The 19128-nt window shown below is 43.4% G+C and overlaps 1 protein-coding gene across 3 annotated transcripts in view; it reads right to left on the bottom strand.

Annotated features, from left to right (window-relative positions):
• The window catches only part of ZFYVE1 (zinc finger FYVE-type containing 1), a 76127-nt gene extending 59431 nt beyond the window's left edge, over positions 1-16696 (bottom strand). The window contains exons 1-3 of one of the 3 annotated variants that reach the window (XM_053601639.1): positions 16447-16690; positions 16105-16239; positions 14178-15095 (exon numbers count right to left, since the gene is read on the bottom strand). In XM_053601639.1, coding sequence (XP_053457614.1) covers positions 14178-14660 — 483 coding nt within the window. In that variant the 5' untranslated portion in view covers positions 14661-15095; positions 16105-16239; positions 16447-16690. Of the gene's footprint in view, positions 1-14177; positions 15096-16104; positions 16240-16446 lie in introns of all 3 variants that reach the window. The other 2 variants (XM_053601640.1, XM_053601638.1) reach the window with 2 other exon arrangements.
• Between the last annotated feature and the right edge of the window lie 2432 nt (positions 16697-19128).

Raw genomic sequence — 19128 nt, 5'->3', positions numbered from 1 at the left:
CTCAGTCTCAAAAAAAGAAAAAAGAAAAATGAAGCTGGGTGCAGTTGCTCACACCTGTAATCCCAGCACTTCGGAGGCTGGCAGGCTCAGGCGGGTAGACTGCTTGAGCAACAACAAGATCCTCATCTCTAAAAAAAATAGCTGGGTGTTGTGGCGAGCACCTGTAGTCCCAGCTACTTGGGAAGTTGAAGCAAGAGAATTGTTTAACCCCAAGAGTTTGAAGTTGCTGTAAGCTATGATACTACGGCACTCTACTGAGGGCAACAAAGTGAGACCCTGTCTGAAAAATAAAAATATAAACAATAAAAATAGAAAAATTAGCCAGGTATTGTGGTGGGCGGCAATAGTCCCAGCTACTCACGAGGCTGAGGCAGGAGGATTGCTTGAGCCCAAGAGTTTGGGGTTTCCGTGAGCTATGATGATACCACAGCACTCCAGCCTAGACAAGAGTGAAACTCTGTCTCAAAAAAAAAAAAGGGCAGCGCCTGTGGCTCAGCGCCTGTGGCTCAGTGGCTCAAGGTAAGAGAATTGCCCACTGAGATTGCCTAGAACTAATCTAACTTGAAGGTCCAAAAGGTATATGGGCGCCGGCCCCATATACCAAGGGTACCCAGCCCCAGCCAAACTGCAACAACAAAAAAATAGCCAGGCGTTGTGGCAGGCACCTGTAGCCTCAGCCTCGGAAGGCTGAGGCCAGAGAATCGCCTAAGCCCAAGAGCTGGAGGTTGCTGTGAGCTGTGATGCCATAGCACTCTACCAAGGGTGACAAACTGAGACTCTATTTCTTTAATTAAAAAAAAAAATTAAGTAGCTCAGCATTAAGATCATGTCAATTCTGGTGTACGTAAATATATGTGTGTGTGTGTATGATCTTAATTTACAAAGATGTTTTCTTTTTTTTTTTTTTTTCTGGTAGAGACTGAGTCTCACTGTACTGCCCTCGGGTAGAGTGCCGTGGCGTCACATCGCTCACGGCAACCTCTAACTCTTGGGCTTACGCGATTCTCTTGCCTCAGCCTTCCAAGCAGCTGGGACTACAGGCGCCTGCCACAACGCCCAGCTATATTTTTTGTTGTTGAAGTTTGGCCGGGGCTGGGTTTGAACCCGCCACCCTCGGCATATGGGGCCGGCGCCCTACTCACTGAGCCACAGGTGCTGCCCCTACAAAGATGTTTTCAAGGGCAAAAATCAGCTCCTTCCCCAAGTAATGGAAAGCGCTAACAGAAGCTCGGATGCTCCCATTACAACCAAATGCTTATAACAAATTCCACCTCTGCTCCAACAAATTATATCTTTAAATTGAGATCCTAGAACTAATCTAACTTGAAGGTCCAAAAATTAAGGTCCTATTAATGACTTGTTTGTAGGTCTCTGGTTTATTTTGCTTTCATTCTGTTTGGGGCTGGTTTAAGTGGAAAAGAGAGAACCAAAGAAAGCAAGATAAGATTCTCTCCCTTTTTTTTTTTTTTTTTTTGAGACGGAGTTTCATTTTGTCACTTCGGTAGAATGCCGTGGTGTCATAGCTCACAGCAACCTCAAACTCTTGGTCTCAAGCAATTCTTTTGCCTCAGCCTCCCCAGTAGCTGGAACTACAGGCGCCCACCACAACACCTGGCTATTTTTAGAGGCTGATCTCAAACTTGTGAGCTCCGGCAATTCACCCACCTTGGCGTCCCAGACTTCTAGGATTACAGGTGTGAGCCATCGCACCCGGCCTAAGATTTTCACACTTAATCAGAACTGGGACCAGTACCCTCAAAAAGGCATCTAGAACGTGATTCCTTCACCGAGTCAACAGGCATTGAGCTTTATATAATGTGTAGTACTGGGCAGTGCCTGTGGCTCAGTGAGTAGGGTGCCAACCAAATATATTGAGGGTGGCGGGTTCAAACCCAGTCCTGCCAAACTGCAATAAAAAAAATAGCTGCACGTTGCAGTGAGCACCTGTAGTCCCAGCTACTCAGGAGGCTGAGGCAAGAGAATCACCTAAGCCCAGGAGTTGGAGGTTGCTGGGAGCTGTGTTGACACCTCGGCACTCTACTGAGGGTGATAAAGTGAGACTCTGTCTCTACAAAAAAAATAAATAAATAATAATGTGTTCTACACAAAATGAAGTTAGACCAACACAGGTACAGAACAGAAGTAACACTTTCTTTTTTCTGGGTAAGGGAAAGGATAAGTGGAAAGCAAGGGAAATCGTCATTGAAAAATCCAAAGCCTGGGCCGTGCCTGTGGCTCAGTGAGTAGGGTGTCGGCCCCATATACCGAGGGTGGCGGGTTCGAACACGCCCCCAGCCAAACTGCAACAAAAAACAGCCAGGCGTTATGGCAGGTGCCTGTAGTCCCAGCTACACAGGAGGCTGAGGTAAGAGAATTGCCTAAGTCCAAGAGCTGGAGGTTGCTGTGAGCTGTGCCGCCACAGCACTCTACTGAGGGCAACAATGTAAGCCTCTTTCTCAAAAAAAGAAAAAAGAAAAATCACCTACCTTCATCATACTGAAAAGAACCTCAGGCAATGATTTAAGTCCATGGTCTAATTTTCAAACAGGATTTTACTTAAGCTATGTCAAACAGATCAGCAGCCAGTCTATTTTAAAGTCCAAGTGACAAGGAGAATCCATTCCAACAGCAAACCCCTCCTGCCAGAAAGTTCTATTAAACCTATTTCTCCAGCACATCAAATTTGGGATATTTCTTTCTATTCTATCTTAAAAGAAGTGTAAACTTTGTGTTTATCCATGTATGTGCTGCTAGAGTTTCATGTGAGAACACAATCATTTCTCAATCAAATATTTTCTTAAGACACAGAGTCACGAGACTAGTGTTACAAACACACTGAGCACATTTGGTAAGGGCAAAGATCATTTTCTTCCACTCCAGTGTCCCCAAAGTGTTCCATTACTCGAGAGGTCAGGAATTCTCCTCCCATGCCTTATAACCACCAGAAGTGTTTCTGACTTCACCTCACAGACACCGCCTGCTGCTCCTCTCCTATCCTAACAGGAAGGAGATTGTTTCTATGTAGAGACGATCCACAAATTCTTGAAAAAGAGTCATTTTTAGCTCCATGATTAATTTCTTTAGCCTCACCAAATTCACCCAGTCCAGCTCTCCATTTATATCTGAATACAAAGCCTTCCAGAGCAAAGTTGAATTCTGAGGACTGGAAATGCCGAGTCACCCTCAAGGGACCTTTCTGAAGAGATTCTGGATAAGAGATGCAGCTACCTCTTAAGTAGCATCACATACCCATATCTGGCCAGCTATGAAAACAGGCGTAAACTCTGGTCAAGGGCCTGGACTTAGCATAAAAGCTAAGCTAGACAAACCAGGCTCAACAAGACAAGAGAGCAAAGTTCAAATTACACCATGGGCAAAGTACTCAATTCTTCTCTTGCTCAAAGCCTCCATTCCCATCCACCATCATCTCTGTTAACATTTTCCATTCTTCTTAGCTCTGGGCTTCCCATCTAGAATGTACTCCATGGTGGCAGGGATCTGATCTGTGTTATTCATCACTGTATCCCCAGTACAGTGTCTCACACATAACCGAAAATCGATACATATTTGTTAAATAAATGATTGAACACAGCACAAACTATCTAGATGCTATAGTCTCCTTTGGGGGAGGGAAAAGTGTAGTATCATCATTAAGAGTTCAACCAGGCCAAGCACAGTGGCTCACACCTGTAATCCTGGCACTCTGGGAGGCTGAGGCAGGTAAATTGCTTGAGTTCAGGAGTCTGAGCAAGAGCAAGACCTCACCTCTACTAAAATTAGAAAAACTAGCTGGTAGCCAGGAGTTGTGGCTAACACCTGTAGTCCCAGCTACCCTGTCTCCCCAAAAATAAGACATCCTCTGAAAATAAGACCTACTTACAGGAAAGATAAGACGTCCCCTGAAAATAAGACCTAGCGCATCTTTGGGAGCACACCTTAAAATAAGACACTGTCTTATTTTCAGGGAAACGGGGTACTTGGGAGGCTGAGGCAAGAATCACTTAAGCCCAACAGTTTGAGGTTGCTGCGAGCTGTGATGCCAAGAGCACTCTACTGAGGGCAACAAAGTAAGACTCTGTCTCAAAAAAAAAAAGAAGAAAAGAAAAGAAAAACTAGCTGGATATAGTGGTGCAAGCTTGTAGTCCCAGGTACACAGGAGGCTGGGGAAGAGGATTGCTCAAACCCAAGAGTTTAAGGTTGCTGTGAGCTATGATGATGTTATGGCATGTGATGATGTTATGGCATTTACCCAGGGCAGCAGAGTGGGACTCTGACCCCCCCCTCAAAAAAAAGTGAGATAACTTGAAGGTGAGGTTCTACCTTCAGATCAGCAGATAAATGCTAAATGATACAACTGGTGTACAGTTGCCCTGGTTTGCCTGAGTCATAGTCATGACTGCCACACCACAGAATTTCATTCCATTATCCCAAGTAAAAACCCCCCTTAGGGAAGGTTTCCAATAAATGCCTCATTAAAGAAACAGGGATAACTGGAGGATACTTAATACTTACCACTCCCTCCTTCAAAAGGATTTATCTTTTCAACTTAAAAAAAAAAAAGCTTTAAGAATGTGTAATGTATATATTATGCATAAGAAAGTACTTAGTCTTCTTTAAAATAATGATGTAACATGACCTCAAGTATTATCACACCAGAGACTCACTAAAATGTTGTTCTCACAGTTGACACTATCTTAATAAGATAACACAGCTTTATAAGGAGATCTTTGGTGTCTGAGGTGGAGACTGAAAGGGCCCTGATTTCTGTTCTATATGGAATGAGACACCAGAGCTCTGGTGATGTATAACTATACACATAACTCTAAAGTTAATAAGAACTGACTTTAAATGTTATAAAGTTTGGTCCTAGTACTTTGAGAGGACAAGGTGGGAGGATCACATAAGGTCAAGAATTTGAGTTCAGCCTGAGCAACATAGTGAGACCCTCATCTCTACAAAAAAACTGAAAAATTAGTCAGGCATGGTGGCAGGCGCCTGTACTTAGGAGGCTAAGGCAGGAGGATTGGTTGGGCCCAGGAGTTTAAAGTTGTTGTGAGCTATCATTACATTACTGCACTCCAGCCTGGGCAAGAGAGTGAAAGACCCTGTCTCAAAAAAGAAAAAAGAAATTATAAAATTTGTTAAAAATGTGTTAAATTATAATTTTATCACAAGGACATTTGCACTAGACTATTTATCACAGCTCAATTTATAACTGCCAAAATGTGAAAACAATCTAAATGCCCACCAGCCAAGGAATGGATTAACAAGCTATGCTTTATGTATCACCATGGAATACTATTCAGCCATTAAAAAAGATGGAGACTTGGCTCTGCGCCTGTAGCTCAGCAGCTAGGGTGCCAGCCATATACACAGGAGCTGGCGGGTTCAAATCCAGCCCAGGCTTGCCAAACAATAATGACAATTACAACCAAAAAAAAAAAAAATAGCCGGGCGTTGTGGAGGGCGCCTATAGTCCAGCTACTTGGGAGGCTGAGGCAAGAGAATCACTTAAGCCCAAGAGATTGAGGTTGCTGTGAGCTATAACACCATGGCACTCTACCCAGGGTGACAGCTTGAGACTGTCTCAAAAAAAAAAAGAAAAAAGATGGAAACTTTACATCTTTTGTATTAACCTGGACAGAGTTGGAACACATTCTTCTTAGTGAAGTATCACAAGAATGGAGAAGCAAGAATCCAATGTACTCAATTCTAATACGCAGCCAATAAACAATCTAGTACATACCTTCCATAAGAGAAAAACTCAAATTAAATTTAGGGTGGGTGCAGGAGAAAGAGGGAGTAGGGAGGCAGGGGGATGGGAGTTGTGGTGTATGGCACACCTCTTGTGGGCGGGACACATTGTAAGAGGGACTTTGCCTAACAGATGCAATCAGTGTAATCTAATTCTATGTACCTTCAATGAATTTGAAACTACAGAAAAGTGTTAAAATGTTAAAAAGGAGTTATTGCCCCTCTAGCACTCTCCACTGAATACCCATAATATCCTCTCTATACCACTCTGACACTACCTACCTTATTTCTACCTGTTGTCTTCCATTGCTATTATACTGTCCCCTCTCCAAGGACAAGCTCAGTGGCTTAATGCCACTTTGTATCTTCCTCAGTTGCCAGCACACAGTTAGTACTCCTTAAATGTTTGTTGAATTAACTGATTTATTCACATTAGCTCATACTGTGGCTTATTCTGTGTTCCCTCCAAAATTCATGTAGACACTATAATCCCGGCGCTTTGGGAGGCCAAGGTGGGAGGATCACTTGATGCCAGGAGTTTTGCGACCAGCCTAAACACCATAGCAAGACCCATACTCTAAAAAAAAAAATTGTAAATTAGCCAGGTGTGGTGGTGCAGCCCTATAGTTTCAGCCACTCAGAAGGCTGAAGCAAGAAGATCAGTTGGACTCAGGAGTTTGAGGTTGGTATGACCTATGATCAAGCCACTGTACTCCAGCCTTGGTGACAGAGTAACACCCTGTCTCTCAATAAAACAAAAAAGAAGAAAAGAAATGAACTAATAAGATAAGCAGCAACACTGATGAACCTCAGAAACCTTATAGTGAGTGAAAGAAGCCAGATACAAGACAATATATGATTCAATTTATATGAAATTCTAGGAGAGCCAAATCTCTAATCTATAGTGATAGAAAACAGACCAGTGATTGGGGAGGACTGAACTCCTAGAGGCACAAGGGGAGCTTTTTGAGTGGCAGCACTCAAAAAGACACTTTGTCTCAAAAAAAAAGAAAAAGAAAAAAATACATATTAACTTATTACATCAAATGGTGATACACAGTATGAAGGAAAATCAGAAGAGAGGACTATAAGGTGAGGACAGGGGTTGCGTTTTTGTTTTTTGTTTTGTTTTTTTTTTTTTTGAGACAGAGACTCGCTATGTCATCCTTGGTAAAGTGCTGTAGCATCATAGCTCACACCAACCTCAAACTCTTGGGCTTAAGCGATTCTCTTGCCTCAGCCTCCCAAGTAGCTGGGACTACAGGTGCCCACCACAATGCCCGGCTATTTTTTTTGTTGTTGTGGTTGCCTTTGTTATTTGGCAGGCCCAGGCTGGGTTCAAACCTCCCAGCACCAGTGTATGTGGCTGGCGCCATAACCACTGAGGGACAGGCACTGAGCCTGGGGGCTTGCTCTTTTAAACATGGTCATCAATGAAGGCAGCACTTCAAAGCCAAAACCTTTCTTTAGGCCATTTAAAAAAAAAAAAGGAGCAAACTCAATTTTCTGTGGTAATGGAAAGAAAATAAATGTCATGAAAAATCCAAAACAGGGTGGCGCCTGTGGCTCAGTTGGGAGGGCACAAGCCCCATATACCAAGGGGTGGTGGGTTCAAACCCAGCCCCAGCCAAACTGCAACAAAAAACAGCCGGGTGTTGTGGCAGGTGCCTGTAGTCCCAGCTACTTGGGAGGCTGAGGCAAGAGAATCACCTAAGCCCAAGAGCTGGAGATTGCTGTGAGCTGGGACGCCACAGCACTCTACTGAAGGCAAAAAAGTGAGACTCTGTCTCAAAAATAAATAAATAAAAAAGAAAAATCCGAAACAGTACATAAGCCTAAAATCATTTATGTTTAGATCTACAAAGAAACTTTTTCCCCCTCACAGTAGATTTAGTTTAATTCATGACGGGGATGAGAAAAGGAAAGGAAGAGGGAGAAAAAGAGGAGGACAAGGAGGAGAAAAGCAGGTCATCTGTCAAATAACCCAGACTTCAATAACAGAGTGTTAAAGATAGGGAAAAAATAATAGTGTACCCATCATCTACCCATTACAAACTAAAGCCATGGTCACCACGACCAAAAAGAGTGCAAAATCAACTGTGGAATCCTCAAATAACCTCTACTCACAGGCAAACACAAAACAGAGCTGGGGAGCTCACACCTCTAATCCTAGTACTCTGGGAGGCCGAGGCAGGTTGATCCCTTGAGATCAGGAGTTCGAGGCCAGCCTGAGCAAGATGGAGACCCCATCTCTACTAAAAATAGAAGAAATTAGCTGGGCCTTGTAGCAGGAGCCTGTAATTTATCTCCTCAGGAGGCTGAGTCAAGAGGATCACTTGAGCCCAAGAGTTTGAGGTTGTTGTGGGCTATAATGCCATGGCACTCTACCTAGGGCAACAGAGTAGGGGGGAAAAACACAAAGAAAACCAGATCTGGGTTTTCCAGTTTTCCAGGGAATGAAGGCCTCTGCCATCCCTCCCCAGACTCACTTAATCTTTGAGTTTTTATTTTAAAACATTTTTTCAGAGAGATTACTCAAACCTATAAGGCACACAACTGATACTCAATAAATGTTTCTGACTGTTAGTGAATGATACATGTAACCTGTATTGAGCTGTTTGAAAGAAAAGGTTATTGAGAGATTATGGAACAGTGTAGCCATATAGATGATCTATTCACCAGAAAGGGGTTGACTTGCAAGTAGAAGAATTTCTAGAATGCTCTTTTTGTTTGTTTGTTTTAGACAGAGTCTCATTATGTCACCGTCGGTACAGCGCTGTGACATCACAGCTCACAGTAACCTCAAATCTTGGGCTTAAGCGATTCTCTTGCCTCAGCCTCTCAAGTAGCTGGGACTACAGGCTCTCACCACAACACTGGCTATTTTTTTGTTATAGTTGTCATTGTTGTTTAGAGGGCCCAGGCCAGGTTCAAACCCACCAGCCCGTGGTGTGTGTAGCTAGCGTCCTAACCACTGAGCTACAGGTGCGGAGCCTCTAGAATGCTCTTGGACTGCTTGCTCAGGATTACATCAACTTGAATCCAAGGTGTCTGTGACTGCATGCCAGGACCAGACTATGTCAGTTCTTTTCAAGTAGTCTAGCATCTAGAGTCAAGTTCCCTGAGAAAGACAGCAATAATCCAGTCGCAAGTAAAAGGAAATCCGGAAGGGAAAAAATTCCAGAAGTTGCCTAAAAGTCAAACTGTCCTCCAATAAATCAAGCCAGAGGTCAGGTGCTAATGTATAGCTAGTACACATCTCCACCTAAGAACTCCAGCCACTACCAAGCTGCACACAAACTGGTCAAACAGAGCTTCTTAATTTCTAGCCAAAAGTCATTAAAAAGAGGGACAAAATAAACAAAATATACTCCAAAGAAGTATTTACTTTTCCTCCCTTCAAATGTCCCCGTCTCTCTTCCCATAGGTCTTCCTAATTCTTCTTGTCTAGAACCTTCTATACACTTGTTTTCCTTTCCTTCTTTATGGTCTCCCTACAATTTTCTCTGACTTCCCCATCAAAAATCAAATGTGCTCAATACACTTAGCAGCTCAGATAGAAATGATCTCATGGGAGCTCATCCCAACACAGGCAAGACTTTTCAGAAAAGTCTGGGCAGCCATCAACAGTGTTTCTGTGCTACATAATCTCTAGGATAAACTCAATGGAGGTACAGCCAGTAGGTATATCCACAGGGAAAACATTTAACATCAAATTAATAAGAAATCTGTCTATTATATTAACCCCAGCTCAAAAAGCCAAATGCTTGCCCAATCCCAGAAAAATTTATCACTTCAATGAATCGACAGACTAGAAAAAACAGAATCACACAAACTAAGGTAACTTAAAGATTGGTTCCCTAAAAAGCTGACTCATCATGGGTTTGACAGCTTATATGGGTCAAATTTTAAACAGTCGTATACTAAATAAAATAGCCTCCCAACTTAAATGCCAGGAGTCTGTTATAACTGAATGAGCCCAAGGCTGAGAAAACTCACAAGATGCTGAGCAGAAACTGAAGACACGTAACAGGAGCTCTTTCATGTTTCTGTGTGTCTGAGTCATCTTCAACCCCGTGCTTCCCAGTAAATCCCATATAATGCCTTCTCCTCTACCACCATCACCAAACAAAAGAGGCTTTTACTTGGGTTTCTCTGAGTAAAAGGCAGTGGTGAGGGAAGAGAGGGTCTGCTACGAATCCAATTATTGTTCATTATTTTGACAGCTCCCTAAGTAGTTCTATATTTTTTCTTATTTTTAAATATGGCACCTCAGAAACCAACAGTTACATTCATGCACTGACAGAATTTGCCAAAGGGCTAACCAGCTACAGTACCAAAATTAGTCCTTACACGGTAATAGTCTGGCCATTTGAAGAGAAAAATGAGAAAGTTCAGCAATTTAGATTATGTTCCTCTGGCTCAGATCTGCTGAACAAAATGAAGTCCTGAGGGGTTTCCACAAGCCTAACTAGAACAAGGGGACTGCAAAGAACAAGCCTCAAGAAAGGACTCTATAGCAAGAAGCCAAGAACACAGCCAAGGAGGTCAATAGCAGATGGGACTAAGACAGAAGCAGTAGCACAGAAAGGTAGCAGACCAGCACGGACAGCTTGTAGTAAAGAATTCCGATATAATAAGGAAGCATCTCTGATATCTTTCATTTCTGAATCCCACAAAAATAATGTCTCTTTTAGCAAAAAAAAAAAAAAAAAAAGGCAAAGTCCCAGTATGTTGAGCCACACTATTCTGGGACTGTAAACAAGCAGGGCAGCCAAGATCCAGAACACTGGATCTTCTTAAAGAAACGGTATCAGTGAGATGATGTCCACCGTGACTGTGCCGAATGGAAGGACAGAAGACTTTCATCTTGGGTTCCCATTTTGGAGAGGGCCCAAAATTATTTCTGAGATGAGAAGGGACTGCTCTAGGTAGATACCTCCTTAGCGTCTTAGTGACCACTCCTGAGTCACAGGGCTTCCCTATCAGCCTCCATGTTCAGCATGAGAGGACTTAACTTTAGGAGTACTTTGGCATGAAAAAGTTTTTGGCTCACCTAATGTTCCAGTCAGGGGTCAGTCAGCAAGAAGGTGAAACCACTGAAACATCTTATCAGTGTGCTGTTCTACTCTCTCAGAAAGAGGACAGTCATAGGAAGGTTAAAGAAAAAAAACAGAGTCTGGGTGCAGTGGCTTGCACCTATAAGCCCAACACTCTGAGTGGCCAAGGTGGGAGGATTGCTTAAGCTCAGGAGCTAGAGACCAGCCTGAGCAAGAGAGAGACCCTGTTCTCTAAAAAATAGCTGGGCGCTGTGGCAGGCGCATGTAGTCCCAGCTACTAGGGAGGCTGAGGCTAGAGGATTACTTGAGCCCAAGAGTTTGAGGTTGCTGTGAACTATTATGCCACAGCACTCTACCGAGGGCAACAAACACTGTCTCAAAAAAAAAAAAAAAAAAAAGTAAGTTTAAATGACTCTGTCAGAAACAGAAAACAGCATGAGTAAATAATTAATAGCAAAGATTTTAGAGCTAGATGCTTGCGTTCAAATCCTTTGCCACTTACTGTAACTTGATCTTGGCAAGTTACTTCATCCCTTAGGGCTTCAGCACTCTCTTCTAGACACCAAACCTACTTTATAGAAAGTATGGGAGGCTGAATAGTGCCCTCTCCTCGAAAGAAATGTCTATGTCCTAATTTTCAGAACCAATAAAATGTCATTTTATATAGCAAAAAAGACTTTGCAGATATGATATGCTAACAACTTTGAGATGGGTAGATCATGCTGGATTATCTGGTTTGGTCCAGTATAATCACAAGGATCCTTACAAGAGGACCACAGATGTAGTAGGTGACGTGAGAACAGAAGCAGAGAGACAGAGCAGGACTAGAAAATGCTACACTGCTGGATTTAAAGTCAGATACTGGGGCCACAAGCCAAGGGACACAAGCAGCCTTTTGGAGCTAGAAAAGACAGATTCTTCCCTAAAGAAGGAACGCAACAGTCTCGTTTGTTATTAGCAGGACTTTTAGGACTTCTGATCTCCAGAACTATAAAATAATAAATCTGTGTTGTTTTAAGCCATAAATTTTTGGTAGTTTGTTATAGCAGCAATAACAACTAATACAGATATAGTTATCATTATGGTTAAATGAGCTCAAACACAGAGAATGCTAAAAATAGTTTCTAGCACCATGGTAAGAGCTATTTAAATTTTAGCTATCCTGAGCCAAGACCAGAACCCAAGGGACACTCACAGAGTAGTACCCAGTAGTTAAGAAAATGAGGTTTGGGTGGCGCCTGTGGCTCAGTGGGTAGGGCGCCGGCCCCATATACCAAGGGTAGCGGGTTCGAACTCAGACCCGGCCAAACTACAACAAAAAAATAGCCAGGCGTTGTGGCAGGCACCTATAGTTCCAGTTACTCAGGAGGCTGAGGCAAGAGAATTGCCTAAGCCCAAGAGTTTGAGGCTGCTGTGAGCTGTGACACCACAGCACTCTCCCGAGGGCAACACAGTAGATTCTGTTTCAAAAAAAAAAAATTAAGTGCTAACCTAATATCCATGAGGATTACTAGTTCATCCCAAATCTTCCCCTCACTTGATGAAAGTGACAGCAAACCCAACTATGATTTCCCAAAGGCTGACACTAAAAAGAACTGACAGCAAAACCAAGAACCATCCAAATCCAAGTGTTCCATTTAAAAATTACGTAGTCCACAATGTCACGCAATTAGAGTATAATCCATAATGAAGACATTATTGCTGACAACAGAGGCAGAATGGGATCTGGGTCATTCTTCCATAACTCTATTAACTCTTCTCAAACCAATAAAGAAAAGTCTGTGTTAGCAAAGTATTTAGCTGACAATAGAAGTACATAGGATTTATGATGTAATTCATTTTTTTTTTTTAGAGACAGAGTTTCATTTTATCACTCTCAGTAGAGTGCTGTGACATCACAGCTCACAGCAACCTCCAATTCCTGTGCTTAAGTGATTCTTTTGCCTCAACCTTCCAAATAGCTGGGACTACAGGCGCCTGCCACAATGCCCAGCTATTTTTTTGTTGCAGTTTGGCCAGGGCCGGGTTCCAACCTGCCACCCTCAGTATATGGGGCTGGTGCCCTAACCACTGAGCCACAGGTGCCACCCAATGTAATTCATTTCTATAAGTTTATCTAAGGAGGAAAAAGGTAAGTAAGAAAAATCCTTAGTGGATAATGGAAGAGTTTGTCAAATGGTAAAATACATAGGTACTCCTCCAATCTGTCCAGATTTTTTGTCATTACCACAAAAGTACTGAGTCAATGGAGCACAAATACTCCAGTGATACAACAAACTGGTACTGAACCCATGTGCCAGGCTTTGTGATACATCCTTTCCATTCCTAATCTCTCTGAATCCTCTCAACAATCCTATGAAGTGGAAGGGAAACTGAGGCACAGAGCTTAAATAACTTGTCCATGCTTATATAGTCAGGGTATAAATTCAAGCAGCTTTTACTTGAAAGCCCACCCAAAAGTATAAACACTACACTACTTCCCCTTCTTCAGTCACTACTGCCTGTCACACATGACCATCTTCTCAATTTGCCCCATGACATATTACCCACCACCAACTTGGAATCAAACCAATTATCTAGTGATTCTGTACTGGCTTTTACTGATCAGAAGCCAATACATGACAACAGAAGAGACCACCTGGGGCCAACATTGTCCTTATTAAAAGCTACTTTTTAGAGACCTGTCTCTAAATCAAGATAGCAGGTTCATGCTTTTTCTCCTAGCACATCTATGGGGCTCAATGTTAGTGTTTCTTTCCCTAGATATGTATGGTCCCTCATCACTGACATTTACTCACAACTTGCCAAAGTGCTCTCATAAAGTAACCTATTTTAAAGCAGTTCCTCCTAATAATACTAATAGCAGCTACCATATACTAACCATTTATTATGCAACGGGCTCTACAAACACTGTTTCATTTCATCCTCAAAACAACCTGATGATGAGAAGGCACTGTCCCCACTTTCTTTTGTTTCTTTGTTTTTAGAGATGGGGTCTCAACTTGTTGCCCAGACTGGAATGCAGCAGCTATTCCCAGGCATGATCATAGAGGCCTTGGAATTCCTGGGCTCAAGATATCCTCCCACCTCAGTCTCCTGAGTAGCTAAGTTTACAGGCAGGCCCACCATGCCTGATTTATTCCCATTTTATAGATGAGAAAACTAAAGCTCAGAGAGGTAAAGTAATTTAACCTGCAGTCACGAAGCTGGTAAGTAACTAAACCTAATTCCATGCAATTTAAGTCTTCAGAGGTCTTGTCTTTTACTGATTAAAATGTCATCTCCTCTTGGACTTTCTTTTTGAGAACTATCTTCCAACAACAGATCTCCACTGCATGAATTCCACTATACCCAAGTGCTTACCTGAATTTCTTCATTTTCATCTACTAGGAGGAAACTCACAACCTTCTCAGTCATCTTCTTCCTCTTGGTCTCCTCATCCATCTCTTCTGCTTCCAGCGACTCCTGGATGTTACTGACATGGTACACAGTAACAGGATGTCTCCTTTTGTTACCCCCAGAATGAGTCCTCTTCTGGCACTCCAGGCACAAGTTGATTTTGCAGGTCTGACACCTCACGACTGCCCTCTGCCTAACACTTGGCAAATGCCCATTGGGACCCTTGCAGAAGTCACAGTAAGGGACGTGGCCAGGTTTGAGCCTTATCCGCTCGTGGTTTCGCAGGCGCTCTTGCCGATGAAGTTCCTCCTCACAACGGAGACACTGCAGACTACAGCACTCATCACACTCAAAGACAGCTTCGTCAGTCCCACTGCAGGCATAACTTTCCTGGCACATCAGCCCAGGATTCAGGCCCTTTTCTGCTGGGGAAGTCTGGGCACTCATACTCAGATTGGTAAGGAAACACACCCACCATGTAACAGTCACCGAGCTTGTCCCAAGAGTGAAGACAAAGGCTTGGGGCCTGAAGACTGCACAGAACTTCCACAGGGTTCTCAACACCTTAAAAAAGAAAACCTTCAATGTCCTATTATAATTCTTTACACACTGACAAACGTTTGAATTTCTAATTTTCTGCCTCCGAGACTCTTGTATCAGCAGCAACGTTGATTTGGTTTGATGATTTCATCCTCCATAAAGTGCAGGCAAATTTGTGGTCAAAATTAACTTGAACGGGTCATTTATGGCTATATGAGAGAGGTCTGATAGGTCACAGAGGTGCTCATCGGTTGGGCCTCGGCCACAGGGATTTGGTAGTAAAGAAAGTGGTCAAGAGCTTTTCAGTATACTTCAACCTCAAGCCAGTATTTCAGAGAATACCTAGAATAGAGGAAGGAAAAGGATTTCACTCATTTTAAAAAACAGAAGTGCACCTTAAAAAAGATTGTGATTAACTACTAGGCCAAAATTATTGAGAAAAATCTCATTGTTTCTTGTAAAACTTACACCAGCTAGTTCTGATACTAGAAATTCCTTCTCAAAATCATGGCTAAAGCTCCTTACAAAAAAAAAAACAAAACACCACTTCTAGGCACAAGACATTTAAGAGACTTTGTTGTTCTATATTCCAAACTGAAATTCTCTGTTCAATCAGTTATTAAATTCAGAATCAAAATTACTAAAACCCCTAAGCAAATAGTCTTTGCAAGGACGACCCTATGCACTCCCACCTGCACCCACAAACAGGAGAGGTGGAGAAAGAGGCCTGTGAAAAGCTAAAGAAAATATAATAATAAACTTTAACTCTATCGAAGACCTGGGCAAACTGGATTGTCTCAACCCTGGACAGATGCCTATTAAGGACTCTCAACCTGGAAACAAGGGTCACAATTTCATGTTTTAAAACAATAAAAAACAATTATACTTCCTTTTGTCCCTTTAACTGCAAAAAAAAAAAAAAAGGGGGGGGAGCAACAGGAGACAGAATTCCTCCACTATGGCCTACGGCAAAGCCAGGCCGGTAGTGAGTCAAAACAAACAAATTTTCTCCTTGTCACTCAAAAACTAAATTAAAATTAACTTTAAAAAAAAGAAAACTGGGGCAGAAAAGGGGCTTCTGTCACTTCTACAATTACATTAACCATGTTTCTAATCCTCCCTGGTTTTGACCCCCATTCCAATGCTCCAACAAAGTGTAAAACCCTTTCAGTCACTCTTTCCCTCCAGTAATCAATCTAATTTTTGCATAAACAAGGAAGTCGAACGGAGCAGAAGACGGTATTTACACGATAACCTCAGATTTGCCCACCCACCTCCCAAAATGAAAACAAAAATCAAAACTTGTCAGAATTGAGAAAATACAAAATCATCCCTCAAAAGAACACCTCACCTCCCCCCTCCGGGCCAAGCAAACAATCTGCCCACTCAGGCCCCCACCGTGACGCTCCTCTCCAGCCAGGGGTTCCTCAGCCTTCCTTCCTTCCAGACACCACCACCACAACCCGAGGGGCCGGAGCGGAGGAGCCTAAGAACAAAGAAGGTCCCCCCAAATCACCCCCACGCCGGCAAAGCCCGGAGCCGGAACCTTTGTTTATACCACCCCACCCCCACCCCAGCCGCACCCGCCCCCCCTTCCTCCCGGGAGCAGCCGGAGCCCCAGGACTGTCGCTCGCCCCGCGCAGGGCCGTGCCCTCCCTGCCCTGCCCTGCCTGCCGCGGCCCGGGGATCCCACCACGGAACAGCTCGGCCGCGGCGAGGTGGCGTTGGGGGGCCGCAGGGCGCCGGTGTGGGCGGGGGTTGTTCCTCAGGGCACCGGCAGATCCATCCTCATCTCCATCTCCGCTCCCCTCCTCCTTCGTAGCTTCACGGGCTTCCTGCTCGCCTGTTGTCAGTTGGGATCAGCTGATCGGAGTGAACTTCTCCCAGCTCGCACTAACAGGAAGGCGTGAGCGGTGCAGCCCAGGGAGGGAGGAGCGGGAGGGCTGGCGCCGACGCCGAGGGGCGGGGAATAGCCCGCGCGACCTCCTGGGAGTTGTAGTTCTCCGCGGCGTGCCGTCGCCCTCCGTCCCGGAAGGGGAGGAGCTGAATGACTCCGAGTGACTACAACTCCCAGGACGAGAGGGGATGCTCTGGAGAGGGGCGGTGAGGAGCGTTGTGGGACTTGGAGTTTTTGATTAGAGTGTGGTTTCCATCGCTTTCAGCACTCTTTGGGGGATAATGGCTGGGGAAGGAATTAAATTAGTAAATTAAATGTAATAGTGTTTAGCGTAGGTGGGAAATGGCGAGGCAAGTAATTTGTATTCGAATAATCCTTATTGCGCACCATTCCTTCAGAAATGTGTTAAAACAGGCAATTTCCATTTCCCCTATTTCACCTCGCAAAAACTAGGAAAAGAGCAGAAAGAAGTAATAAAAAAATATAAGCACTCTCATAGGAAGGGAGTTTTGATTTCCCTTGTTTGTTCTTTTTTTTGGCAGTTTTTGGCCGCGGCTGGGTTTGAACCTGCCACCTCCGGCATATGGGGCCAGCGCCCTACTGCTTGAGGCACAGGTACCATCTCTATTTCCCTTGTTAAACGACAAAATTATTATACAAACAAATTTAATTTAAAGATTTCAAATGTGGCACTCAACCCCAGGGCGATGGAGTAAGACTATCTCAAAAAAAAAAAAGAAAGAAAGAAAGAAAAGGGTGGCGCCTGTAGCTCAAGCCGCTAAAGTGCCAGCCACATATACCAGAGCTGGTGGGTTTGAATCCGGCCGGGCCTGCCAAACAACAATGACAACTACAACCAAAAAATAGCCGGGCGTTGTGGCGAGTGCCTGTAGTCCCAGCTACTTGGGAGGATAAGGCAAGATAATTGCTTAAGCCCAGGACGTGGAGGTTGTTGTGAGCTGTGACGCCAGGACTATAGCTTGAGGCTCTGTCTCCAAAAAAAAAAAAAATTCAATTGGCTTTATTGGATTCTACAACAGGGAAAGACATCATGTATATGGGGCCGGCGCCCTACTCACTGAGCTACAAGCACCGCCTGGAAAGACATTATTCTATAAATGTAAGCAAAAGGCTTGGCTTTATAGACGGAGAAGAACTGAAGAAAGCAAAAGCAAAGGAGTCATTTCAAAGCTATTTTTCTTATAAGACTGGGACAGGGAGACTAAACAACAGAAAAATAACTGTTTTTTTAACATCAGCTTATTTCTTCCTACTTCTTCTGCGTAAGATTAAAGAGAGAGTTTCATTATCCTGTAAGATTAAAACTGGCATGTCCCGGGAAACTGGCTGTTATTTTTTGCTTTCCTGATTTCTCCATAGGTCAGATAATTTAGTTTGGGTTTGGTGTCATGGAACTTTAGCATGGGTGACTCCATTTTACTTTTTACCCTGGTCTGTTGGGTCCTAGTTCAGGAGCTTAGTCCAAAACAACGACCTATTATAATTTTTATTTAATACACTTCAAGGATATTCTCAAGCCAATCATTAGTTTTTTTCCTACCTACTTTATTTTTCTGACCTTTGCCTATATAGTTTCACTGAAGACTGAGTGCTTGCTCTAGAAAAGCTCCTGACCAAGGTTAGTCACTCAACTTCTCCATAAAATGAAAGAATTTTACTGTGTAATTTGAGGTCCCTGACAATTCTAATGTTCTATGATTCTATCTTGATAATTCTTAACCCAGAAGAGAAAACTAAGGTTAAGTGACTTGCCAAGGTCACATAGCAAATTATTGACAAAGCTGGGACAAGACCTTATGTACTGACTTGAAGTCCAACATTTTGTGATTCAAGGAATACAATTAGACCAATAGTCTACATAATAATGTATGAGGGTTATACTGTGGAAAAATTATGGGTTTTTGTTTGTTTGTTTTGTAGAGACAGAGTCTCACTTTATTGCCTTCAGTAGAGTAGTGTGGCATCACAGCTCGCAGCAACCTCCAACTCCTGGACCTTAGGCGATTCTCTGGCCTCAGCCTCCTGAGTAGCTGGGACTACAGGCGTCCGTCACAATGCCCGGCTATTTTTTTGTTGCAGTTTGGCCGGGACTGGGTTTGAACCCACCACCCTCGGCATATGGGACCGGCGCCCTACCCACTGAGCCACAACACCGCCCGAAAAACCATGTTTTTAATACTGGGCAGAGAACCAACAGTTGGACTAACTGCACAAAATGGCTGTGAATTTTCTTTCCTCTGCCAGATGGCAAACCAGGATATTAAGAACTAAACTATCTATAGCATTTTAAAAATTCAATGTTTATTTGGAAATGGAGGCCTGGGAAGGAAGAAAAGGATTATAGAAACAAAGTTAAGATCACAGATCTTGGGCAGCGCCTGTGGCTCAGTGAGTAGGGCCCCGGCCCCATATGCCGAGGGTGGCGGGTTCAAACCCAGTCCCGGCCAAACTGCAACA

The sequence above is a fragment of the Nycticebus coucang genome, chromosome 9 (assembly GCF_027406575.1).
Source record: "Nycticebus coucang isolate mNycCou1 chromosome 9, mNycCou1.pri, whole genome shotgun sequence".
NCBI classification, from domain to species: domain Eukaryota; kingdom Metazoa; phylum Chordata; class Mammalia; order Primates; family Lorisidae; genus Nycticebus; species Nycticebus coucang.
This window is presented reverse-complemented; position numbering and strand designations above follow the sequence as displayed.